General features: G+C 56.0%; 1 protein-coding gene across 7 annotated transcripts in view; it reads left to right on the forward strand.

Annotated features, from left to right (window-relative positions):
• Positions 1-26,819, forward strand: part of SHANK3 (SH3 and multiple ankyrin repeat domains 3) — a 275,165-nt gene that overhangs the window by 104,789 nt on the left and 143,557 nt on the right. For all 7 annotated transcript variants that reach the window (XM_072344180.1, XM_072344169.1, XM_072344200.1 and 4 more), the window contains exon 13: positions 21,064-21,257. In XM_072344180.1, coding sequence (XP_072200281.1) covers positions 21,064-21,257 — 194 coding nt within the window. The remainder of the gene's footprint in view (positions 1-21,063; positions 21,258-26,819) is intronic.

A 26,819-nucleotide genomic window follows, 5' to 3' on the forward strand; every position in this document is an offset into this window, starting at 1 on the left:
CAAATCTAAGGCGAAGTATGAATGTAGTTTTTGGGCTCTGTACCGCATTCACTGCTGTCAATGTGAAGTTGGGGAGAGGCTTTCCTCATGGATGATGCACCCGATGGGAGGAGCTGCTGGCAGTGCTGGTACTGGCTGCCACCAGATTTGAAAGAGCCAGTGTGGATGGCAATCTCATGCTGCAGCCTTTGAGCAGCTGAGTGGGCCGTGAAGAGTTTTTACACCCGGAAGGATTGCTTGAGTCATGTGCGGAGAGTGAGGGTGGCTCTGAAGTTCTGAATGAGAAGGAAGGCTCTGCGTTGGCTCCGGTGGCGCTCAGCCCCCCGGCTCATTGGGTTTCCTTTGGATGGGCAGGGAGGATCACTACGCTGGTGCAGCTGGCAGAGAGGTGATGGCACAGAGCTCAGGGCTGGCAGCAGTGTGCTGAGGGCTCTGCTGGCTGCACCATTCAGAAATGGAGCTGTCGTCATTCGCAGCACTCAGAGGAAAACCCAGCACCAGCCCTGAGCGTGATGCAGCACTGCTGAGCCCAAGGCTGCATTGCAAGGGAGCAGCACGGCATGGCTTTGGCACACAGCTCCAGCTGGGCGCTGCGGCTTCATGTGCCGATGCACTGCCTGCATTCAAGAGGAATCCTGAGTCTCGTGGGAAGGGACCTGTGAGAGCTGATCGAGGTGCCTGGGACCTCCAGCAGCAATCTGAGCACTGATTTAGATGTGGCCTGCAGGTACCACTGCGCATCACTGAGATGGGTGTGAGGGGTGGAAGGTTTATGGATTTAACAACAACCACAACAGGCATTGACTGCAAGTTGAATTCAGAATGTTCAAACAAGAGTTTGCAGCGTCGTGGGCCTCCATCCCTTTGATAATTAAGAGCTAAAGTGAGCGATCACCTTGTTAAGCCGAGGCCGGGTTCTGAGGCTGCCCAACAGCTTCGAGCCAGCTTTACTGTGGGTGACATGGTGGAGCCCAGGACATGGGTGGTGACATCCCAGCTCTGCTGAGGCCAAGGGCAGCTCTGGTTGCTGATGCACAGAGTGCCTGAGGGTGCCAGCGTGATGCCCTTCACCAGAAGGGCTGCAGAGGGAACTGTGGAAATCCTTTGCACGGTGGGGATGTCTGCAGTCAGTGAATGGGAAGGTTGCTGATGGCTGGGAGTAGCACGGCCTGTTTGTAAGGAGCTGGTGGCTCTTGCAAAGAGTGACTTCCCTCCATGAGCTGAGAGAGGAGCTGCACGTGTTGGCAGCTGCGGATGGAGGCAATCAAGTGAGCAAAATACTTTTGGGTTTTCTGGAAAGCTCTAGATGTGGTTTTGTATTGGGGCTGCTGGTGGTTTTGTATTGGGGCTGCTGGTGGAACTAAGGATGGGCTCAAAGGCTTCTAAATGGAGGGAGCTGTGGGTGAGACTGAAGTGTCCGTACTGGGATGGCAGACAGGAATGGGGCACCTGCAGCTGCTGCTGGATCTGCTTCGTTCTGTGTATTGAATCCTCAGCATCTGTGGAAGAGGCAAAGTTCTTTGGGTATCCTGATGGATGTGAATCTAGAACCTGTGGTTCTTTGATATGAGGGATATGCTGATAAGTGCATGAAAGGTGTCAGGTGGGCCACCACAAAGATAGACACAAAGCAGTGCACCTGCATGTATTAAATGAAGTCTATATTCGGCTACACGATGCCAAGCATGGAGTGCAGCTCCAGAACAGCTCTCAGAATCCTCAGCTTGGAGCTCAGCAGCAGCTCAAAGAGCCGGTGCAGCACCTCAAGGAGAGATGGAACCAGAGCAGTGATGGATGCTGGAAGGCACAGGTGAGTGCTGAGGCACAGATGCTCTCCTTAATAGCGCCTTCCGATGCTGCTTGTCAGAGACAGAAAACCGTGCTGTCAGACCACGAACCCGGTCCTGAGAAGCATTTCATATATTGTATCTGTTAATTAGCTCAGAGTGAGACTCCTATTGTTGTGTGGTACTTCTTTGACCCGAGGCTTGTAGAGAGCCCTCCAGTTCCCTCCCTCGATGCTCAGAGTGTGATGGAAAGCTTCTGGCTGCGCCTGCTGGAAGCTGCAAGCAGCTCGCGTGCCTGACTGCATTGGGTGCATCATCTGTGAGACCTGCTGAGGTTGGATGCGATTCCCATGCTCAGGCCTTGGTGCCGGAGCTGACGTAGCTTTCCTCTGGTGTTGCTGTCATGTTTGTGTGTGGGATCCCTGCCTGTGGCCGTGCCCCCCCTTGGTGCTGGCAGTGCCGCTGCTGGCTTTGTTGGGTCTAAATCTGCAGCATCTGTGAAGTGGAACTTCTTCACATCCCTGAGGTTTCCTCTCTCGAGTCTCTTATGCCATTATGGCAGTTCAGAGGGCACCTCAAAGAAGAAGGTGAGCTCTGAGCAGCCTGTCAAGGCTCTGACAGATGTCATTCCTGGAGCATTTGGGCACTTCTGTCACACGAGCCCTGGCTTATTGGTCTCAGTGTACAGCGGGAGTGAATTATTTGAGATCTGGGCCCTGGGAAGCTGCTGGCCTGAGGGGCCTTTGGGCAATGTGCAAAGTGAAGCATGGTGGGTGTCAGTACGGGGCTGTGCCCCAGCCTGCCTACTTCTCCAGCCCCCAGCAAGTCCTGCGTCTCCGGCAGCTGGAGCCTGACAAGGGCAGGGGATGGATGGATCAGCATCAAACAGCCCTTTCCTGGTGTCCTCTGCTGCCCCGTGGGCTCCTCCATCCCTTTGCACAGTCTGCTTTCATACTGCTCTGCTAATGCTTGCAGCTGAGTCCTTCTTGTCAATGGGACAGACCTTCAGCAGCTTACGGTCATACGGGAGCTGTTGTGAACTGCTTCCCAAGGGGGGAAATGAAACAGAAAGGCCACAGGTCCCCTCTGCTTTCCCCCAGTGCTTTGTGTAAGGTATTGGCATGCTCTGGAGGTCCTCTTGCTCGCTGAGTACCTGCCACGCTCCGCGCTTTCCATCAGCTCTTCCTCTTAATGTAATTCACGTATTCGAGAACAGTTTCTGAAATTCAATCACATCCCCATTCCAGTTGCCTAATATACTCCAGCGGAGTTTTCATTATTGGAATATATTAAATTAAGTTGTTTCCTTTGCACCTCTTAAAGGTGCAGCTCCCGTTTCCCATCCATTAGAAATGAGCAGCCCCGTACCCCGCAGGGCAGGCGGCTGCAGAGCTGTGCAGGACAGCAGGAGGAGCTGAGTTCGTTCCTTGTCCCCGGCGTGTTTCCCTGCTGAGGCAGTTCAGGGAAGTGATGTTCGGTGACATCTTTAAACCCGGTTGTTTTGCTCCTGGCTCATTTGTCTGCTGGGTGCAGCCACGATTCAGGCGATACCAGTCGTGCTGACAGACGATCTGCTGCACTCGTGGTGGATGCGGCTCTGAGTGCTGAGATGCCGGTGTGATCCGAGCCCAGTTTACCCAGTATGATGGAGGGGAGAGGCCTGGAGGACGGCTGAGGCTGGAGCTGTTTGTACACCGATAGTCCCCTGTGTTCAAATGAGGAGATGGCTGTTCCTGGTGCAGGAAGGTCTTATCAGCATCCCAATCTGAAGGCTGAGTCAAAGACAAAGAATAGATACAGTGGCAACAATCTGCTTGGAGAATTGCTGCTGCTGATAAGCACTGTCTTCCCCTCCGTTAAGTTCCACTCTGTGTATTTATAATCTGCTTATCTAAATTCCCTGTGTACTTCCAATTGAATGTGGCATTCTGTTTCACTTCCTATATTGAGCTGATTTGCACCCTGGATGTGGTGAAATCCACACGGTGCTGGAGCAGAGCGATGGGGGGGGTCCCCATCCCAAGGGGTGCCCAAGAACGTGGGGACGTGACACCCCACATGTCACGGGACATTGCAGGGACGTGGGAAGAAAGGTCTGATGTGCTTTTTGCTGGAGCCATCAGGTTGGCTGCAGGCCCATGGGCAGCCAAGAGGTGATCCCAAGTGCCTACAGCTACCTGGAGGCATTTAAGGCCACCCTGCAGGCATTCATGGCCAGGCTGAATGTGGCTCTGGGCAGCCTGGGCTGCTGGTTGGCAACCCTGCACATAGCAGGGGGTTGAACCTGGATGATCTTTGAGGTCCTTTTTAACCCAGGCCATCCTGTGATTCTATGATTCTACCTGAGGATGGTGAGGTACTCGGGTTTTTTGTCACCCTTTGTCTCTTTGCAATTTGCCATTGGTGGGAGAGAATGACTAACCTGGAAACGCAGCAGACACTGGGAACAGTGGAGGCAGGGGAAGGTGGTGGTGGTGGTGGTGGTGGAGGAGATGACCCTCTCCTGGTAACTGCTGTCAAGGCAATGTCATACAGCTTCATTCTGCCTGTCAATCAGCACACCCTGCCACTGCCCCAAGTGTGGGGCAGGGTCTTTCCCTGAGGATAGAACAGGAGATCGTGGTTAGCAGTGATGGTGTGTGAGAGGGCAGCGACCACATATGGAAGGCGAGACACTGGTGTGAGAGAAGGTGTGAAAGGAGAGGAGGAGCTCCCTACCTGTGAAAGCAAATGGAAGGTCCTGGGAGCAGCAGGAGATGTGGGGAGGAAGGCTCTGCCAGGGAGGTGACCTGTCATGTGTAGGGACAGAACATGTGGATGTGAGCATCTCCAGCCTGGATCAAATGCTGCAGGGGGAGTTGGGGCACATGGAGCAGGCAGGGGATCATGGGATGGGATGGGATGGGATGGGATGGGATGGGATGGGATGGGATGGGATGGGACAGAATGAGATGGGAAGGGATGGGATGGGATGGGATGGGATGGGATGGGATGGGATGGGATGGGATGGGATGGGATGGGATGGATGGGATGGGATGGGATGGGATGGGACAGAATGAGATGGGATGGGATGGGATGGGATGGGATGGGATGGGATGGGATGGGATGGGAAGGGATGCTACCCTGCCTGATGGAAGAAGAAAGCACACCTCAAATGTTTTAGAGGTTTGGGAATTGGCTCCACCAAGGCTGAGGCACTGAGTGGAATTGCTGCACTCCATGGAGAAGGGCTTTGGGAACATTCACCAATGGGGAATGGCACTGATGTATACAGTGCCATGAAGATATGTGTACACACATTTATATATGCATATTCTTCACATATCCATATATATTTGCATTTTTTCTATCTATCTATCTATCTATCTATCTATCTATCTATCTATCTATCTATCATCTATCTATCTATCTATCTATCTATCTATCTATCTATCCATCTATCTGTCCATCTATCTATCCATCCATCTGTCTATCCATCCATCTGTCTGTCAGATTGATTTACTGTAGTTTGCTCTTTATCTCCAAGGTCCATGATTCAGGTTTTAAGGAGCTTGTGCATGTTGTTTTGTCAACACTTAACCGAACCCTCCTGGATTTATACTGGCTCCAAGCACAGCTCCCCAGGAAAGGTGAACACAGTAGATGTAATCTGTTGGTGCGATAGAGGACGTCTGATGTAGCACAGATGGTTCTCCTGGAGAAAGTGCCTTTAATGCAGACCTGTGATGTAAATAAGAAGTGGTCTGAACGTGCAAGAGCAGTGGGCTGCTGACAGGGAACTGCTGGAACAGAAGGAGGTTGGTAGGAAAAGTCATCAAGTGTTGGTGCTGTGAATGGTCTTCAGTGTGATCTCTGGTGTCCTTGGCATCAGGAGCTTGCTCTTGGGCTTTGCCAATGATATAAAGTGTGCTTAGGGGGGCTGGGATGTCAGGGGGGATTTAATGTATGGGAAAGCTGCAAGTAAGATGGAAATGTAAGCAAGATGTGTCCAAAAGATAACAGATTTCTACTGTGAATTCATAGTTGCCCTGTCTGTTTCTGCTGGAAACAACAGGGGAAAATGTTTGGGAACATTAATCAGAAGATGACAGTCAGAATCAGTGTGATGTGCAGGGACGTACTGACAGCGTTGTCCAACATCCTGCAAACTTAATTTGGGACGGGACGGGACGGGACGGGACGGGACGGAATAGAATAGAATAGAATAGAATAGAATAGAATAGAATAGAATAGAATAGAATAGAATAGAATAGAATAGAATAGAATAGAATAGAATAGAATAGAATAGAATAGAATAAATAGGTCAGTGCTGTCCCCAATGATGTAATGTACTGCGTGCACAGGAAAAGCCACAGAACAGAGGAGATGCTCAGGAGTGACTCCCATGGCACAGCTGCCCATGGTGGTGGCCGGCAGCCCATGGGCTCCCTGAGGCAGAGGCTGCCTATGGGTTTGCATTCTCATTAGCCAGCCCTGGAGGTTGTCTGATCCCTTTTTGGAGTTGTCTCTGCTGTTGGCATTTATAGCATCCCCGGACATGCGGCCTTGGCTTGGAAAGGATAACTGGGAAGCCCCATGTGCTCCCTACAGTGGGATTTCCCTACAGTGGGTGGCAGTTTCTTCATGGGAAATGTTCCAGACGCTCCTTTGTGGACCTTTGACACATTCCCATTTTTCATTCTGCAACTCAGAAGAACTGAAATGTCTCTAATGACCCCCCAGGACTTCTTTGGTAGCAAGTTTCACTGGGTCAGACGGTGCCGACCAGGGGAAGATGGTTGCATGGAACTGCGTTACAGAGCGCTGAGCGGCGCTGGAAATGAGGGGAGGCAGAATGGCCTTTGAGCATTGCCAGGAGCGCACGCAGCCGCATGAAGCCGGTGAGAGGGTTGGATGGAAGGTCCGTTTAAGCCAATATCTTGGGTTAATTAACCAGTATCTTGTGTTAATGGCCCACCTGGCACCCTCTGATGCTCAGAGCTGATCTGAGGAAGGGTTGCACTGAGGTTCCTCACGCTGCACCTCCTCTGCTTGGTTCAACCTGAGCTCCGCGCTCAGGAAGGTCCCCATTGCGGGCACAGAGCCGGACTCCATCCCATCTCCTGAGAACATCATCAGCACTTTTTGGCTTCTTTCCCTGTTTTGAGCCCTCCTTGCACCCCTCGGTTACCCGTCGGTGGTTGGAAGTTCCCAACAAATGCTCTTTTCTGGATGGTTCTGAAAAACAACGCGTTGGTTTCCAGGCTTTCTGCTCATCGCTCCTGCAGCTCCATTTTCGTGGGTGTTCTTCTTGGTTTGCTTCGGTTTTTTTGTTTGTTTGTGGGTTTGTTTTGCTTTCTTTCTTTCTTTCTTTTTTCCCCTCTATTTAACTTTAAAGGATGCGTGATTCATTCTGTTTTGTTTTGGGCTTTTATTCCTCGCTGAAATACAGCCTTGTCTTTTTTGCCTGGTGTTTCTCTTAGATCCCCCCTCACCCCGCTGCTCCCAGCCCTGCTCCCTTCCTTTAGGCCTTCCCCACGCCCTGCTGGGATGTCTGAGCCCAGAAGGTGCCCAGGTGTCGTTTCCATGATGCCAACAAAGCCTTTGCTTTCAGCTGACCGCTGTCATTTCTTACTGCCATGAACCGTGAAGTCCCAATGTATTAAACTGGGCGCAGTGGTGGTGGATTCGTTGGCTTCCATTGGTCCTGCAGCATTATGATCCTCACCTCGCTGGCATCACTGTTAATTAACATCTCCCAATTATGAGCTCTGCCATGCTTGCTGCTCTGCACAAGGTCAGGAATGCCTTTGCCTCTTCCCAGGTGTTTTGTGTCACCCCTTCTCCCCCGTGTCTCACCCAGTTCCCAGGGCCCATTGGATCAGTAGTTCCTTTAAAACTGGGCATTCTGGGTCTTTTATTTCATTCCTTTGACTGCCAGCTCCTGTGCAGAGGAACATTTGCCTTAGTTTGGTGTTTCTGTTTTCTGGTTCCATTTGCAGTTGTATATCTGGCCAGCTTCTGTTTTGTCTCTTTCTGGCTTCACCCCTCCAGTGTGAGCATCCCCAGGCAGGTGCTGTTCTGCATCTACCAGCTTCCCTCCCTTCAGTTAGAGGCCCCCCGTGTTATGTTAAATCCCAGCAGCTGCTTCCTCTGGGATGTAGAAGGACCGCACCTTTCCAGTGCATGTATCTTATTTGCTGCATTGTCCTCAGTTTCTAATTGCTCCACATCCTTCTCATCTGCTCCGTTCTCTCAGCCATGCAGTTGGATTTCACCTCCCTGCTCCTCAGATCTGGCTTTGCATTGTGCTGGGGTTTTCTCAGAGCATTTGCTTGCAGGTCTTGTTCTTCTTGCTCCTGGAAAGCTGCCTGCAGCAGCCCTCTCCCACTCCTCACATCCCTGCTCCACATGAGACCCTCCCCAGCATTTGGAAGGGTCCCACAAGGGCTGCCACCTCACCCAATGGGACACGAGTCACCAGGAATTCTTCTTGTGTTTCACAAACCTGTTCATCTTGGTGCTTAGCAATCACAGAGTGGTTTGGGTTGGAAGGGCCCTCCAAAGGCCACCTGGTCCCACTCCCCGCAATGAGAGGGACACTCACAGCTCCATCAGTGCTCAGAGCCCCATCCCTTTCCCATGGGCGTCTGCAGGGTCGGGGCTGATGGACCATTCCACAACTTGCCTTGGTGGCAACATGTTCACTTTTTCAGCTGTCACGTTGGCTTCGCTTTTTGCAGATTTCCCTGTTTGTGTTCAGTGCCTTTCACACCTCCACGCAAAGCGACGCATCACGTGCACAGCTCGCCGTCAGTCATCCTTATGGCATCACATTGAGGGTGAGGCTTCCTGCGCTCGCAGCTATTAAGAGCAGTCGTATGATGCTCCATAACTGACTCTGTGCAACTCAAACAGCTCTGATCGAGTGGTTCATCTGCAAGGCGAGGTTGGCGATGAATAAGCTGAGGAGTGAATCTGCAGCACAGAAGCCGATTAGCAGCCTGTGTGGATGCTCTGCTTCAAGGGCCACGTAGGGCTGCTGGCAGCTTGTCTGCACCGCAGCTCCCGTTTATGCTGGTGGTAATTCTGCACCAGTAGAGCCTTTGGGGCCTTTTTGGCTGTCAGAAGGTCGGAAGTGGCTGTGATTACTTTGGGAACTGAAGTGGTGTCGGAGCACAGTGTGACCGCGTGGTTGTGCTCACAGGCAGGGCCGGCACTCTGTGGGGTCAGGGAGCTGTGGGTGCAACTCATGGCGTTGCTGTCGAGTTCTTCTGCACCACCATCCCTCACCCCTCAGATACGAAACCTCAGCATTCAATCCCTTTGTATCTCAAAAAGGAGTTCTCTCCATCTGGATCTAGAGATACCATCAGACACAAGTGGCAGTGGGAGTCGTTGTCCTTGGCATGCTGTGCTCTGCCTTGAGGACGTTTGCCTTTCATTGCGGATGGGGTGAGTGTAAAGTGGTGTTAGAACTCAGTATGCAAGTGCTGGTAAGGTACAGGGCATGGGAGTTACTCTCTCTTTGGTTCGTGTGTAGTGATGTCCGTCATTACTTTGAGAAACACGATTGCCTTCAGTTTGTGCACATGATGGTTGTTATGCAGGTTTGGTGCCTTAGATCCAAGCTGCATCACTTTAGCGAAAGGGGCATTGCTCTGCTTGCTCCATATCCCCCATTTTTCCTGGGGTGGCTCCTGCATGCACGCAGTCCCAGGCTGTGATTTGCAATTTGGAAGTGAGATGTGTTATTAAGCCAGCAGTGACAGCCCGAGCACTGCTGTGTTCATCCTGTGTTTGCAGAGCTGGGCAGCAGGAGGTCGGGGCTACGTCTGTGTCAGCACTTTGCTAGAGCTCAGCTCATTGAGATGAGGGGCAGAAACTTCAGCACTGTCATCCTCTGCAGATCTTCTGAAGACCAAGAGACAAATGGACACCCACTGCGTCCCAGTGCCAGTGGGTCCATTTCCAGCAGGTTCCATTTCCAGTGCCAGAGATCCCATTTCCACCCTGTGCAGCTCTCTGTTGGCAAACCTCCTTGCATTGTATTGCTGGGAGTTGGAGACAAAGCGTTTGGGGCAGCGGGTGATCTCAGTGAGGGTGACCCCATGACTGCAGCAGTGAGAGGCACCTCCTGCCCAACAGCACCGCATCTACGGAGCCTCATCCCTGCAGGTGTTGAAGGCCAAGTTGGATGGGGCCCTGGGCAGCCTGAGCTGGTATTAAATGTGGAGGTTCATAGAATCATAGAATGGCCTGGGTTGAAAAGGACCCCAGTGCTGATCCCCTTCCAACCCCCTGCTGTGTGCAGGGTCACCAACCAGCAGCCCAGGCTGCCCAGAGCCACATCCAGCCTGGCCTTGAATGCCTGCAGGGATGGGGCATCCACAGCCTCCTTGGGCAACCTGTTCCAGTGTGTCACCACCCTCGGGGTGAAAAACTTCTTCCTCATATCCAACCTCAACCTCCCCTGTCTCAGTTTCAAACCATCCCCCTTGTCCTATCACTGCCCACCCTCACAAACAGCTGTTCCCCCTCCTGTTTATTCGCTCCCTTCAAGCAGTGGATGCCCACAGTGAGGTCCCTCCCAAGCCTTCTCCAAGCTGAACAATCCCAGCTCCCCCAACCTTTCCTCATAGCAGAGCTGCTCCAGCCCTCTGCCCATCTTAGTGCCCTCCTTGTTCCAGGAGTTCTGCATCTCTCTTGTACTGCTTGGTGGCCCTGTATGCAGCAGGGGGGGGGGGGGGCTGGAGCTCCGTGATCCTTCTGGCCCCTTCCAACCCCGCCATTCTGTGATCCTGTGACCTGTCAGTTCTGTGTCTGCCTGCCCTGCTCAGCTCCCCCTTTGGGCCAGGCGGTGTCTCAGTGCTCCTGGCAGCAGGACAGACTGTGTCCCCCCCAGGTGCCGTCTGCTGGAGGCGTCGCAGCGTCCGCCCGGCGCGTGACTCAACGCACGCTCCTTTTTTAAGCAATACAGATGCGGAATAAATGGGAATCAATTACACTTCCTACACAGAAGAATCCCCTTCATTTGGCAGCTGGCGCAGACGCATCCTTCCTTCCAAGGGAACAGAATTGAAAATTCATTCAAGTTTCAGAGAAACTTCCAAGCTGAGCTCTCCTTCTCGGCAGTGACTTTGGGGCTGCATTGCACACGTGTGTGTCCCTCCAGCCTGGTGCCAGGCATCCTCCCGGGCAGCCCAGGGCCCCATTGGGCTGATTGCAGCATGCAGAACTGCCACCCCATCCCCTTTCTACTGGGGACAGACCTGCTCCCCCCAGTGCCTTCCAGCCTCTGAGCAGCACCCTGTAGTGTAACATCCCCTCATTGGTGCTTAGACACACCAGTCCCCCAGTGCTTGGTCTGTGCAGGAAGGGGTGGCAGTGCTCCCATTACTTCAGGCTGATTGCGGAGGACGTCGTGGTGGGATGCTGTCAAAGTCCTGATTCATTCTCCTCATGGTTCACAGAATCATAGAAAAGCCCTGGTTGGAAAGGACCAGTGAGGATCATGGGGTCCAACCCCCAGCTGCACATAGCACCACCCCAAATTGAGACCCTCCATCTGAGGACACTCCTTCCCCTCTGGTAGTAGGAGCTGTGCCATGCCATGGGGAGCTGTGCCTTGCGCTGGGAGCTGTGCTGTGCTCTGGGGAGCTGCTCCATGCCCTGGGAGCTTGCCATGCCCTGAGAGCTGTGCCATGCCCTGGGAGCTGTGCTGTATCCTGGGAGCTGTGCTGTACCCTAGGAGCTGTGCTGTACCCTGGGAGCTGTGCCATACCCTGGGGAGCTGCTCCATGCCCTGGGGAGCTGCTCCATGCCCTGGTTCCTGCTCCTGTTCCAGCCATGCCCAAACCCCAAGGTGATTTTGGTGAAGCTGAGCTGTGAGTTGCTGAGCCAGCAGTTGTGCACCTGTTGTGTTGGAGTCAATCTGTACCATGGAGTCGTGGCGCTCAGTGGGTGCTGTGGCAGCTGGGATGGCCTTCAGGGACATGTCCTGGGTGCTGTGCTCAGTGCCTGCCACGTGCAGGGAGCTGGTGATGTGAGCATTGGGTTGGACTCATATCCCAGAACAGTTTGTGTGCTGTGGATGCCAAATGCCACATTTAGGGCGTGGATTTTGACTGGGGCACACGTAAGGACTCAGCAGCCAGAATGTTGAAGGTTTCTTAGTTGTCATCTTTGCAAATGCTTCCCTTCTTTATGGAGCAGCTCCCACCTCCTTCATGGCTCAGCTTCCTCCACCCCCAGGCATCCCAAAGCCACCGACCTTCAGCGGCCAAAATGCTCACAGTGTGCAGTAGGGACCGATTCATCACCTGCTGTCACTCCTGGGTGGCAACTGACCAGGAGACGCTGCTGGAATGATTCATCTTTTTCTTTCCTTAATAGAGCAAAATGTTGGAAGCTTTTGGTTCCGACTGTGAGCGTCCTGCTGGATCCCTGCGCCCATCTCCTGCTGGGGGTGGGACTGGTAACTCTTTGCAGCTCTCTGCAGCCTCCGTGCTCCTGCGGTGCATATCCAGCAGAGCCAGCCTTCCTCCCCCCTTCGTTGCTGGGTGAGGTGCATGCTGATGCACCGCCCTTGGCTGCTCCTGCGTGTGCTCGACTTACCAGACAGGTTGTGTGAGTTGTGCAGGGCTGTGATCCTGCAGGATGGGAGGGATTAAAGGCATCGTTTTCAGAAATCCCCTTATCCTCTTTGTCGGCCGATAAAGCTGCATTTTGTCTTTCTGATAGGGCTCTTTAAGATCTGATGAAGCCACCCAGCAATATAAAACACTTTTGGCTGTCAGGGAGGAGAGGCACCAATCCAAGCACTGCTGTGGGTGTTTTACTGGCTGGGATGCACCCGGAGAGCTTGAAAGAGCAAATCGATCTCTGTGCTTATACGAGGGGAGACAAAACCTTTTCATTAATTGTCTCCTGAGGGTTTCCAGTTCTGCTCCGTCTTGGCCGCGGTCAGGCAGAGGTGTTGGGACTGAAAGGGACGCGGCTCCGAGCGGCACCGCGCACCATCCCATCCCAGTGCTGCAACCTGCTGAGCTCCCGCTGCTCTTGGCAGGCGCTGGATCTGACCCGAGGGCTCCTCGGCTCCGGCTTTAAATAGCGCTCCGTGCTAATTAACGGAGCGCTGCTCTCATCGCCGCTGTCTGAGCGAAGGAACGCGAGCGGCTGCCGCTCCCCCACCGCTGCCTCTTCCCGAGCAGTGTGACGCTGCCGCTAATTGGCTCCGGTTAGCGGGTGATTTCTCGTTTAGTTCTGCAGAGATGATCTGAGACCAGAAGTTTCTCAGCAGATTGAACAGTGAGTTGAAACGAGCGGTGCTGGAGGAACGGAGAGGAATAGAAAGAGCGTTAGCAGTCAGCCCGTGTCTGCCTGGTTACCTGCATTGGCGTGTGTCTGGGGAGGGGTTGGGGGACCTAGAGGTCCTGGTCAACCTTCGTGTCTGGAGGAAGCCCCAGCAGGGAGGCACAGAGCTCTCCATGCAGGAAACTGCCTCCTGAACGTTGGGCAGAACCTGCCCCTTTCAGTCACTGCAGCAGGGAGGACCCGGGTGGTGCCCATAAGCGGTTCTGAGTTCAGGGTCGTTCCTCACGCAGCTCATGGGCAGCCAAAGGAAGTTTCCCCTCCACTACCACCAAGATCTGCTGGGGACACCCAGCTGGAATGCAGTGTGGTGGAGAAGGGCCTGGGGTCCTGGTGGGCAACACACTGACCGAGAGCTGAGTGGTGGGGGGAGGGGATCTGCTCCTATTTGAAGCCACCCCAGCAGCGCTGAGCCCAGTGCTGGGCTCCCAGTACAGGAGAGATGTGGAGATCTCTCACTGGAGGGAGCCCACTGCAGTGCCACGAGGCTGCTGCAGGGTATGGAGCGGCTCTGCTGGAGAAGAGGCTGAGGGCTGGGGCTGCTCAGCCTGGAGCAGAGAGGCTCAGGGGATCCCTGAACACAGCGTGCTTCCAACAAGCATCAGGAAACACTTCTGTGCTGTGCAGGCGGTGGAGCCCTGGCACAGGGGCCTAGGGAGGTATGAGATCTCCTCGGGGGATCCCCACCTGGATGTGGGGCTGGGCACAGCTCTGTGTGTCCCCATTGGGGCAGGGGTTGGAGCCTGTGGACACGGAGGTCCCTGCCAGCCTCAAACAGTCTGCGGCTGAAGCACGAATCTTATCACCATCTAGAAATATGATGCCTTTCAGTAGATGGCCTCATTCCCTGGCTTCGAGGTCCTGTCTGTGCTGATGTCTGCTGGGGAAGTCTTTCATCCTTTCCTTGGCAGCTCCAGGTGCTGCAGAAGGTCTCAGAAAGAGCCAAACCTTCCAAACCTTTCCAGCTCCTTCAAGGACAGCTGAGCCTTGAAGGGGAGTCGTGCGCAGTGATCCATGTGGATCGCTTCCAACTTGGGCTGTTCTGTGGCTCTGTGGAAGGGCCTTAACTCACCCCAGAATGGAGAGAACAGCCGTGGTACCCCCTGTGTTCTTTTAGCACTGATGTGATACAGAGCAATGCTCACTGCCTCCAAAGCCCCTTCCTTTCTGCATGTGGTAAGGAGTAACCATTAGGACTTACGTGACAGTCCTGGCAGGTGGAATGTGCCATGACCAAATCGGTGTCCCATTCGTTTGGAACATGAAATGTAGCAGACATCATCATGTTTGAAGTCGGCTCCTGTCTCAGAGATCTCCCGGGGGAAAATAGGCAGTGAATGGGATCAAGGAAGCCTGAGATGACAAGCTGTGGTTCCTCGTGAGGTTCCCAGCTAAACATACCCTGCCCAACTTGGAGCGCGGGGCTCGGTTCCCTGCTCATACCCTCCTCTGGGGATTGGATGCTCCCTAATGTGCTGGTGGCCATTCCTGGCACATCTGGAGGTGGCAGCAGGGTGAGCCCTGAGCCCATTGCAGACCCCTCCATGCAGAGCTGGGAGCTTGTAGAAGTGATGAAGCTGCTGTTTCCTTGTTAGAGGTGAAATCGTCCCCATCGGAACCCGTATCTGTCAACCACGCTCGTAATGACTTGAAACTCCAGAACAGCAAAAGCATTTCTTCCAAAGGACACAAAGCGAATGCCATAATCTTAGAATCAAAGAACCATAGAATGGCCTGGGTTGCAAAGGACCCCAATGCTCATCCCATTCCAACCCCCTGCTGTGTGCAGGTCACCAACCAGCAGCCCAGGCTGCCCAGAGCCACATCCAGCCTGGCCTTGAATGCCTGCAGGGATGGGGCATCCACAGCCTCCTTGGGCAACCTGTTCCAGTGCGTCACCGCCCTCGGGGTGTTTGGTTGTCACTCGGGTGCTGTCCAAAAGTCCCACATTGTAAGGATTTGGGCTCATGTGGTGCCACAATCTGCCTTCTACCCAAACACCAAAGGGTTCGGCTCACCGTGAGGTCACGCAGTGCTGGGTTCCCCCTGTCTCTGTGCCATTGTGTGCAGCCCCCAGCGCAGCTCCAGCTGCAGGAGCTGCAGAAGGGTTCCTCAATGATCCCTGGTGCCCAGACAGCACTGAGTGCTGAGTGGGAGCATCCTCGGGGTGATTCCGTGGTTCAGAGCAATAGGAGCAGTTCACAAATCCTTTCTATGGTGGCTGTAGTGAGAGGCAGCTCTGGAGCCAAAGACAACTGGCTCTGAATAGAAGAAAAGTAAATGAACGATCCTACGGTGACTGGGAAGGGCAAACAGATTAACTGCAAAGCTGCCAAATGCATTTTGTCCCTGCAGGGTTCGGTTTGTAGCACATTCTGAAAGAGTAGGAAATTCCCTCATGCAAAAAAAATAATAATAAAAGCCTTTCTATATCCTAAAGCAAGCAGGAAAAAAAGTGTCTGATACTCAGCTCTCAAGGGGGAAGAAATTCAGCATCTGTAAGAGATACTTTGAGGATAATGTGCAGGGATCCTTAGTGTTGCCTCCAGAGATGTGGCAAGACAAAGCATCAGCTGCTCCCAGAGCCCTGGCAGCGCTCCTTGGCGTGGGCTGCCCCTTCCCTGCTCCTGCTGTGACTGAGATGCTTCTGCACACAGAGATCCTCAGCTCCCAACACTGCTCTGCTCCCTCCTGACGTCCCTTCCAATGGTGGGAAAGGAGCAACGCTTCAACCCAGAGGAGGAGAATCCCTCAGCCAGAACTTCCCCGATGAAGTGATCCTTCGTTGATGGGGCCCGTTGGGAAGGAGCTCTGAGATCCCCAGCCCTGTTCAAACTGAGACAAGGGAGGTTTAGGTTGGATCTGAGGAGGAAGTTTTTCATGCAGAGGGTGGTGATGCACTGGAACAGGTTGCCCAAGGAGGCTGTGGATGCCCCATCCCTGCAGGCATTCAAGGCCAGGCTGGATGTGGCTCTGGGCAGCCTGGGCTGCTGGTTGGTGACCCTGCACACAGCAGGGGGTTGGGAAGGGATCAGCATTGGGGTCCTTTGCAACCCAGGCCATTCTATGACCAGCACCGGGCTCCAGGCTGCAGACTGGGAGATGAGCAAAGCACACCTGGCTGCAGCTCATGGCTTCCAGAGGATGGCAAATACCATCAGGAGGAGTCGATTCTTGGAGCTGCTGCAGCCCCTGCAATGGGTGTCAGCTGAGCAGTGTCAGCTTCTCCTCTCCATCGTTCCCCAGCGCTGCTCTCCGCTTAGCACTGAGCAACCTGGTTGGCAGCTCACGTGGATGGATTGCAGAGCACTACAGGGAGGAAACCCCATTGTCAGCAGGGCAGGATCCTTGTGTGGGGCAGGGTCTCATGTGGGGCAGAATCCCACTTGGGGCAGAATCCCAATGTAGGGCATGGTCTCATATGGGGCAGGATCTTGTATGGGGCAGGATCCGGACTTGGGGCAGGATGTCTGCATGGGACACCATCCCAACATGGGGCAGGACCCCACATGGAGCAGAATCGCAGCATGGGACACCATCCCTGTATGGGGGAGGGTCCTGGTGTGGGGCAGGAAGGCTCAGCCTCTCCTTCCAGCCCCCTGGGGTGTAGGAGCACACGGGCAGTGCGTGCAGCAGCAGCACCATCATACACCAGGGACGTGGAGAAGCTCCTTGGCTGCTTAATGAACACTGCTGCGGTCGTGTTTGTTTTATGCATAACATGCAAGGCGTGCTGGCTGCTGTTCAGAGTGAGGTGAAGGATCCAGCAGCGATCTGCTGCAGCACATCCAGGCAGAGAAAGGGAAGAGGTGCACTCTGTGGGGCACTGGGGTGTCCCATGGCATGGGGTGGCGGAGTGGGAACGCATTGAGGGTGCTCCTGGCTGCGCCAATGGGAGATAAACTGGAGCCACGCAGCTCTTCTGGCCTTACCCAGCTGGGAACATGGGTGGGAAGGCGCCTGGAGTGAGCCCGAACCTGGAGCAGCTGCACGACTGACATGGGTCTCCATCAAGCAGACATTAACATGAAATATGATTAGACTAATTAACATCCCTTAATTGAAATTGAGCCTGCTGGAAAAAAAAGAAATAGACCAAACAAAAACGGTTGCGGCCTTTGAAACTATTACAAAACTTGTTCTAAATGTACCTCCGACATCATAGATGGAGGCTGCGGAGACATTTTGACTTAATAACTCCTTAATGATGAAAAAAAAACGAGTGCGCTGCAAAATCAATATGGCAGATACGAACCGGATTGCAGAGCACGTCATTCATGCTTCCTCAGAGCAGCTGCTGAAGGGGAGTCACGGGGAATTTGGGCTGTCGCTCCGATCTCACGGTGTCTGTGCCGGGGCCACCCTTGGTCCGGGGCTACTTTGGACACAGTCGGTGCTGCGGCACTGGGAGGGATGGGGAAGTGGTGGGAGAGGGGAGGTCACAGAAACCCTGAGCTGTGAAGGTGGGGAAGGGACCTCTGCATCTCCCCCCATTGCAGAGCAGAGGGGAGGAGCACCTCCCTGCCCTGCTGGCTGTGCTCTGTGCGGTGCATCCCAGGGTCCCTTTGGCCTTTTGGCCATCAGGGCACACTGCTGGCTGACGGTCACCTTGTGGTCTACCATTGCTCGACTGCTGGGCAACCCTTGGCCTTCTCTGAAGACCTCCCTTCCAGCAGCTCAGCCCCCAGTGTGTCATACAGCCATAACATCACAGAATGGCCTGGGTTGAAAAGGACCATAAAGATCCAATTTCAACCCCCCCCCTGCCACGGGCAAGGTCGCCAACACACCAGACCAGGCTGCCCAGAGCCACATCCAGCCTGGGATGTGTCCTGATGTCGTTGTTGTTCCTCCCCAGGTGTAAAACCCTGCACTGCCCTTGCTGACCCCCACCGGGTTCCTCTGCCCTCAGCTCTCCAAGCCCTGTGTGAGCACACGGTTCTCAGCCCCACAGGTTGGTGTGTGTGGGGCTGCTGTGTCCCGTTGGCACCGGGCACACTTTGCTGTGAGCAGCCTTCATGCCGACGTGTTCTTCATGCTGCTCATGGCTGTTTCTGAAAGCGTAAAGGAGCTCTTTGGAGCTCTGAGCAGGTCTTTAATATCTCCACACTGACTAAAATATGATACCGGAGTGACATTTAGAAGCATTAGAAGGCAAGGGGAGCTATTTATTTCTTATTAAGGTGTTTTTTCCCTCGAGGGGCTGCGGCGTGGTGCGGAGGACGGGGGCGACCCAGAGCTCGGCAGTGCCTTCTACTGGGGCTCTGCTGCCGTGCCCGAGCCCTCCTTATTGCAAACGGCACCCGGGGCTGGTCCCGGTGCCGTGACCTCCACTTGTGGGGGTGTGCGGAGGTGGTGGGTTTCCCCACCGCATTGGGCTCTTCCCCCAACTACATCCACAGCCAGGAGTGCTCTGAGCAGCAGTGGGGCTGAGGGGCCTTGGAGGGGCGCTGGGGCGCAGCAGCGAGCTGGGGTGCAAAGCAGCCCCGTTGGGGGGTATAGAGCACAACCCACAGGCCGTGCAGGGGGAAGATGTGTGCAAAAAAACAACGAACGGCGGCTGCGAACCTGGGGCTGCAAACACAAGGCGTGGGGTGCGGGCATTGGGAACGGGGTGGCAAATTTGGGACGACTTGGGGCAGAGGCTGCAGTCATTGAGTGCTAGGCGGCAAGCAAAGAAGCAGGGCTGCAGTTTTCGGACATGGGGCTGCGGGATCGGGCGGGGTTTTGGTGGTGCCGGAGCAGCGCTGTGCACCGCAGGAACCGGGCAGAGCCCCGCGGTGCTGCTCGGGGACCGAAGCCGGAGCTGCTCCCGGCGCGGGAGGCCTCGGTGCGGCCCCGGGCAGAGGGCGATCGCCGCCCCCAGGACCGGGAGCGAAGCCCCGACCGCGAGGTGCCCCCGGGTTCATCCGTCCCCGATTCCTCCCTGGGCTGCCCCCACCCGCAGTGCCCCCGCCACGCTCCCCGACGGCCGCTGGGGGGCGGTGCGGAGTATGGCCCCATCCCCCTCCTGTCCCGTCCCCACTTCATCCCACCCCCATCCTAACCCCATCCCACTCCCACCATCCCCATCCCATCCTCATCCCATCCCCACCTCCATCCCCCCAAACCTCCATTCCTATCTCCCTCCCATCCCCTCCCATACCCAACCCATCCTGTCCCATCCCATTCCATCCCCATTCCATCTCCACCCCGATCCCATCCCATCCCAATCCCCATTCCCCTCCTATTCCCCTTTCCCTCCCCTCTCCCTCCCATCCTATCCCCACCTGCATCCCCATCCCAACCCCATCCCATCCAATCCCCTTCGCATCCCCTCCCTCTCCCCTTCTATCCCATCCCATCCCATCCCTGTCCCATCCCCATCCTATCCCATCCTATCCCCATCTCATGCCTATTCCCATCCCATCCCATCCCCATCATTCCCATCATTCCCATCCCCATCGCGTCCCTGTCCCATCCCCATCCCATTCCCACCTGCATCCCCATCCCAACCCCAACCAATTCCATCCCTATCACATCCCCTTCCCCTCCCATCCCATCCCCTCTCCATCCCCATCCCATCCATCCCATCCCATCCCATCCCAACCATCCATTCATCCCATCCCATTATATCCCATCCCATTATATCCCATCCCATCCCATCCCCTCTCCATCCCCATCCACCTCCCGTTCCCATCCCATCCCATCCCATCCCATCCCAAATATTCCATCCCATCCCATCCCATTTCATCTCCATCCCATCCCATCCCCATCCCATCCATCCCATCCATCCCATCCCATCCATCCCATCCCATCCTCTCCCCACCCCATCCCATTCCCATCCCCAGCCCCAGCCCCCTCCCCCTCCTGTTTCCATCTCATCCCATCTCCATCCCCCTCCCGTTCCCACCCCATTCCCTCCTCATCCCATCCCATCCCATCCCCATCCCCATCCCATCCCATCCCATCCCATCCCATCCCATCCCATCCCATCCCATCCCATCTCATCCCATTCATCCCATCCCCATCCCATCCCATCCATCCATTCCATCCCATCCCACCCCACCCCATCCCATCCCATCCCACCCCACCCCACCCCACCCCACCCCATCCCATCCCATCCCATCCCATCCCCTCCCGTTCCCATCCCATCCCATCCCATCCATCCATCCCATCCCATCTATCCCACCCCACCCCACCCCATCCATCCCATCCCATCCCACCCCATCCATCCCATCCCATCCCATCCCATCCCATCCCATCCATCCACCCCATCCCATCCCATCCCATCCCATCCCATCCCATCCCATCCCATCCCATCCCATCCCATCCCATCCCATCTCATCCCATCCATCCCATCCCATCCCACCCCACCCCACCCCACCCCACCCCATCCCATCCCATCCCATCCCATCCCATCCCATCCCATCCCCATCCCATCCCATCCATCCATCCCATCCATCCATCCCATCCCACCCCACCCCACCCCATCCATCCCATCCCATCCCATCCCATCCCATCCCATCCCATCCCATCCCATCCCATCCCATCCCATCCCATCCCATCCCATCCCACCCCATCCCGGTGGGCGCGGTGGGGGCGGTGCGCGGATCCCCGCCCTCAGGGAGGAGCCGCCGCCGTCGGGCAGCTGCCCCGGGCCATGGTGCGCGCGGCGGCGGCGGCGCGGCGCCGGAGGGAGCGGAGCGGCGCGCGGGGCGGGCGGCGCCGCGCCATGGAGCCGGCGGCGGGCGGCGGCCCCGGAGCCGCAGCCGTTGCCCGCGCCCGGGCGGCGCCGCGGCGGCCGGGGCTGCGCTGAAGCCCCGGAGCCCCCCCCCCTCCCCCGCGGGCCGCGGCCGCCGCCGTCCCCCCCCCCCGCCATGGCGCAGCCCGCGGGCCGCGAGCTGCCGGGCATCAGCACCGTAACGTACGTCTTCGTTTACAGCCCCGGCGGCCCGGCGGGTCCCCCCGGGCCCGGCCCCGGCCCCGAGCCCGCGCCGCACGCCGCGCCCGCCCCGCTGCGCGGCCCCAAGCGGAAGCTGTACAGCGCCGTGCCCGGCCGTAAGTTCATCGTGGTGAAGAGCTACGCGCCGCAGGGCGAGGGAGAGATCCAGCTGAACCGGGGAGAAGCCGTCAAGGGTGAGTGCGGCGGGGATGCGGGCGGGGGTCGCGGGAGAGCGCGGCCGAACGGGGCCGGTGGGGTTTGAACCTGCGGTGCCGGGCGGGGAGATGCGGGGCCGGGGGCGACCCAGGGGGGTGGGAGCCTCGGGAACGTTGGTCCGGTGCAGGTGGGTGCGCGGGGCCGGGGGGCGACCGAGCGGGGCCACGGAGGCCGGGATCGGGGCTCAGCGGTGGAGCCGTGGGGCGTGGATGCGGGGCCCGGGGGCAGTGACCAGCTGCCTTGAGCCTTGGTGGGTCCCCGTGGCTCCGCTCCCTGCCCCAGGCCGCGGTGCTCGGTGGCAGCTCCACGGACACTGCGCTCAGGGCTGGGCTGGGAGCCCCGCTGAGTTGGACGGTGCTTTGCTGGGGCAGCCTGTGGGTGCTGCTGGGGTGAGTGGCCCCACTGCGGTGCCTGAGAACGGGCAGAGAGGAAGCACCGTCCGTGCAGAGCTCCCAGCCGCACAGCTCCGGAGACACGGGGCTGATGGAAGGAGATGGCATTGCCCGTTAACGCTGGGCAGCTGCTTGGAAACCTGCGGTGGGTCAGGAGTTGGCTTCCAGCAGGCAGCAGCCAGAAGAGCTCTCCTCTTTGTGAACCCAATTCCGGTGTTGCACAGAAAGTTGAGGGTTCTTCCTCCTTCCTTCCATCTTCCTGCTGCCGCGGGCTGGAGCTGCTCCCCCGACTCTCTGATGGGCCGTCACAGCTCGGCTGCACGTGGGACCTTGAGGAGCATCATCCCGCACTGTGCACAGCAGCCTGGCAGCAGTGCAGGGGGCTGCAGCTGTGGCTGTAGGTGCGCTGTTTGCTGGAGGAGTCGCTGCGGAGACGGGGCTTTTCCCATCTTCACCCTCTTAGCGGTGTTTCCAGCTCACAGTTCTTCATCTCGTTGTGTGTTTGCGTTGGGGAGGTGGTCCCAGAGCAGCCTGTAGTGATTGCAGCACAATGTGTCATTCCCGAACCCACCTGTTGCTGTCTGCACATCTCTGGGCATGGGATGTGCTGCTGGAGAGGAGGGATGGCGGGGCTGGGGCTCAGCAGGAGGAGGGTCCTTTGGTTGCACTGCGGGAAGGACTGTGGGCAAGGGCAGGTGGGCTGTTGTGTGTGTGTGTTGTTGTGTGTGTGTGTTGTTGTGTGTGTGTGTTGTTGTGTGTGTGTGTTGTTGTGTGTGTGTGTTGTTGTGTGTGTGTGTTGTTGTGTGTGTGTGTTGTTGTGTGTGTGTGTTGTTGTGTGTGTGTGTTGTTGTGTGTGCTGCTGTTGTGTGTGTGCAGCTGTTGTGTGTGTGCAGCTGTTGTGTGTGTTGTGTGTGTGTGTGTTCTTGTGTGTGTGTTCTTGTGTGTGTGTTCTTGTGTGTGTGTTTTTGTGTGTGTGTTCTTGTGTGTGCGTGCGCTGTTGTGTGTGTGTGTGTTGTGTGTGTTGTGTGTGTTGTGTGTGTTGTGTGTCTGTGTGTGTTGTGTGTCTGTGTGTGTTGTGTGTGTTGTGTGTGTGTGTTGGTGTGTGTGTTGTGTGTTCTTGTGTGTGTGTTCTTGTGTGTGTGTGCGCTGTTGTGTGTGTGTGTGTTGTGTGTGTTGTGTGTGTTGTGTGTGTGTTGTTGTGTGTGTGTGTGTTGTTGTGTGTGTGCGCTGTTGTGTGTGTGCGCTGTTGTGTGTGTGCGCTGTTGTGTGTGTGCGCTGTTGTGTGTGTGTGCGCTGTTGTGTTATAGCTGCAGGGATGTAGAGTCGTGGGCAGGCTGTCCTGGTTTCGCAGGGTGATCATAGAATCATTCAGGTTGGAAAAGACTTCTCAGATCAACAGTCCCATCCCATCCCATCCCACTGCCCATGTCCCCAAGTGCCCCATCCCTGTGCTGACCCAACACCCCAGGGATGGGGACTCCCCACTGCCCTGTGCAGCTGTGCAGTGCTGAGCGCTCTTTGGAGCACAGCTTGGTCCCCATCTCCACCCTGACCCTCCCAGCGCACCGTCAGCCCATCCCCTCCCGTCCCATCGCCATTCCCTGCGGATGGAGACCAACCCCTCCTTCACTCCATCCTCCTTTCAGGAGGGGCACAGAGCGCTGAGCTCTCCCTGAGCCCCTCTGTCCCATGCTGCCCCATCCCCTCCCTCAGTGCTCCCCATGGGACCTGCAGGACTGCAGGATGGTGTGAAGCAGGGCTGCATTCCAAAGCAATTGTTGTAGATCCTGCAAGAGATCCAGAGGTCCCTGAGCATTTCCTTGTGTTCCACTCATGGGTTGCACCCCATGTTGAAAGCAGGTGGGCTCCTGCCAGGTTCCTGCTGGTGTGTCGGGGTCGGTCTCATGCTGGGTTTTTTGCTCTGGATCTTCGTGAGCTGTCGGCAGGAATTGGGTTGAAAGCACAGCGCAGGTCAGGGCGTGAGCATGGCAGGGGGCTGTGACCATCCTGGTGCCCGTTGGGTGACAATCAGTGCTGATATTTCATCTGTAAGATAGCAGAAGTGTGTGCAGAGAGGGGAGTCTGTCCTTGAGCTGCTGGTTGTTGGCAATGAAAAACAAAATGAGGTGTCAGAGCCCCGGGAAAGGGGAGAACGAATCGGCACCAGCCTCAGAACCCTGAGGTTGTTGAGGGAAGTGGCTCCTGGCAGAGGGACCCGGGCAGCAGCCTGGGAATAAGGGGAAAGCAGGAACACGAGGAGCGCGCCGGTTCTGGATCTCTTTTCTTCACACGTTGTGATCAGGAGGAGTGATTCTCAAGCAACTGTTACTATGTGCACCCAACAGCAAGTTCTGCTCCATGGTGCAGTTCTCGCTGCCATTCTGTGTTGCAGTATCTGAGCTGCCCCACGTGGAATGAATGGCAGCCAGCATTGCTGTTGGTGTCTGTTGGATGTTACCATGATAGCTCTCAGTTGCACTGGGGACTTAGAGATGGGGTTATTTTACCCGTGGCTCGGGTTGTTGTAAGGCTGTGATCAGTGCTGGTTCCTCTGACTTCCTTCTGCCAGCACACAGTACAACGTGGGTGAGGAGCTGCTCAGGAGCCATAGAACCATGGAGTGGTTTGGGTTGGAAGGGCCCTCCAAAGGCTGCCTGGTCCCATTCCATGCAGTGAGGAGGGACCCCCACAGCTCCATCAGTGCTCACAGCCCCATCATCTGACCGTGGGTGTCTGCAGGGATGGGCAGCACCGCCTCAATGGGCAACCTGTGCAGTTCCTCACCACCTTCTGCATGAAGCATTCCCTTGCTGGGAGCCTTACACCTGCCCAGGAGCTGCCCCTGGGGGCTGCTGAGGTCTCTCCTCTGCCACTCAGTTCTGAGGGCAGCTCCAGAACCTTCCACGCTTTGTGCTTCTGCCTGTCTGCTCAAATGGAAGGATCCCTCAGGTTGGAGAAGAGCCCTGAGCTCACAGAGCCTGGCTGTATCAGTGCTGCTCCCACCTGCACGGCCACTCCTTGGGGTGCCCCAACCACAACAGCACCAGGAGCTGCCTCCAAGGTGCTGCACCACGGCCAAAGGGTTGTCCTGTGCTCACAAACCAGCACTCAGCGCTGACTGGCTCTCACTTGGGATCCGTGTGGCCCCGTAGGGCTGCGTGCTCCATTGATGGGGCTGAAGGGCAGCACCCGCCCCGTGCTGTAGTGTCACTTGTTGAGGTCCCTCTGTTCCCCCCCTAGTCCCATCTCTGTGTCACCATTTGGGGCTGGGTGTCCCCACGAGCCCCTGAGGCCACACTTCTTCACTCTCGGTTCCCCCTGTGGCTCCTGGGGACTGGGCTGTATAGGAAAGTGGCCCATTGGCCCAACACTGGGGTTGGGTGGGAGCTGGGGGGCTCCCGGCACCCATTGGTCCCATCTATGCTGTGTGGGTCCATCCGGGCTGTGCCGTGGTGGTCGCAGCGCTGGGCTGCAGGTCGTGGCTGGAAGAGTTTTCAGGACCACCGACAGCTCTTGGAGACCGGAGTGCATCATTTCCTCCTGCTGGAAACTGACAAGAGAATGGTGGAAGGAAAACCTAAGAGTGGCTTATGGAGGTGGAAAGGAAAGGAACAGGATAAAACTGAAGTGTCTTGGGGAGCTGGAAGAACCAACTTTTGGAGGAGAAGTGGATTTTGTTGCATGTTTGTGGAACTGCGTGGCTGGGCTGCTGGTGCCTGGCCATGCAGTTGAAGAAAGGTGGAGGGAACTGGGCTTGTTGGGCTTGGAGAAGAGAAGGCTGAGGGGAGACCTCATTGTGGGCTTCCAGTGCTTGAAGGGAGCGAATAAACAGGAGGGGAACGGCTGATTGTGAGGGTGGGCAGTGATAGGACAAGGGGGAATGGTTTGAAACTGAAACAGAGGAGGTTTAGGTTGGATCTTAGGAGGAAGTTTTTCACCCCGAGGGTGGTGACGCACTGGAACAGGTTGCCCAAGGAGGCTGTGGATGCCCCATCCCTGCAGGCATTCAAGGCCAGGCTGGATGTGGCTCTGGGCAGCCTGGGCTGCTGGTTGGTGACCTGCACACAGCAGGGGGTTGGAACTGGATGAGCATTGGGGTCCTTTTCAACCCAGGCCATTCTGTGGTTCTGTGGTTCTATGCTGGGGGATGAGGCACAGTCCTGCACCCACTGCAGGCAGATGACTTGCTGGCAGTACAGTGTCACAATGCAGTTCTCTCCTGTTCTGCTCAGCTGTAGGCTGTGGCCATAGGGCTCAGTTGTGTCTCTCCTCATGAAGCTCCATCTGCTCATTTCTACATAAATATCTGACCTCCTTCGTATCCCCGCTGCACCTTTTGGGCCAGTCGTGGCATCAGACAGGCAGTTGTGCCTGATGCAGAGAAGGATCCATTTCCTTTGCTCTGTGGAAGCGGCTCCTTGGCTTATTGGTGCGATTCTTGTCCAGATGTTCCACGAAGGCTCCATTTTTGTTTCATTTTCTGAAATCCCACTCACCATTTTATGTCTGTTCTGTATCTGTTTAACCACACTTTGGTTTGCCATTAACGTGCCCCATTCCTTACATCTTTTCCTGCAATTAGGTTTTCTTTATGCCTCCGATCGAGCCTTTGGCTCTTCTCTTAAATGAGTTTCTGTTACAGACAAGTGGAGCTCTGTGATGACTGTCCTGGGCAGTGTCCTGATGTCACTGCATCACTTTGGTTAGGTTAAGAGAACGTGAAACAGACTAAACTCTAAAGAAAAGCAACCTTCTGGTGTTGAGGAATATGAGGTATTTGGGGCTCAAGCTGTGAACTGTATGACCCTTTCCTCTCCTGCATGCTTGCTCACTTCAGTGTGATACCTGGGGGTGTCTGCCCTTCACCTCTGGTGTTTCTCCATGGCTCGCCACCGATGCACTTGTAGGACTGTTCCAACCTGCCCATGGCTTTGTCCTCCCGTTTGTTGGAAGGGCTGCAATGGGAGGAGGGGCACGCAGCCCACAGCAGGGGTTGGGGCTCTGGGCACTTCGAGGTCGCTTCCAGCCCGACCATTCTGTGGGTCTTTGGGAGCCAAAAGGGCTGTGAGGATGCAGCCCATGACCAGGATCTGTGTGTGAGAACCCCCAGGGCAGCACCGGACACTTCCCCCAGGTGAGCAGCAATGC

Source organism: Excalfactoria chinensis, chromosome 1 (genome assembly GCF_039878825.1).
Source record: "Excalfactoria chinensis isolate bCotChi1 chromosome 1, bCotChi1.hap2, whole genome shotgun sequence".
Taxonomy (NCBI): Eukaryota; Metazoa; Chordata; class Aves; order Galliformes; family Phasianidae; genus Excalfactoria; species Excalfactoria chinensis.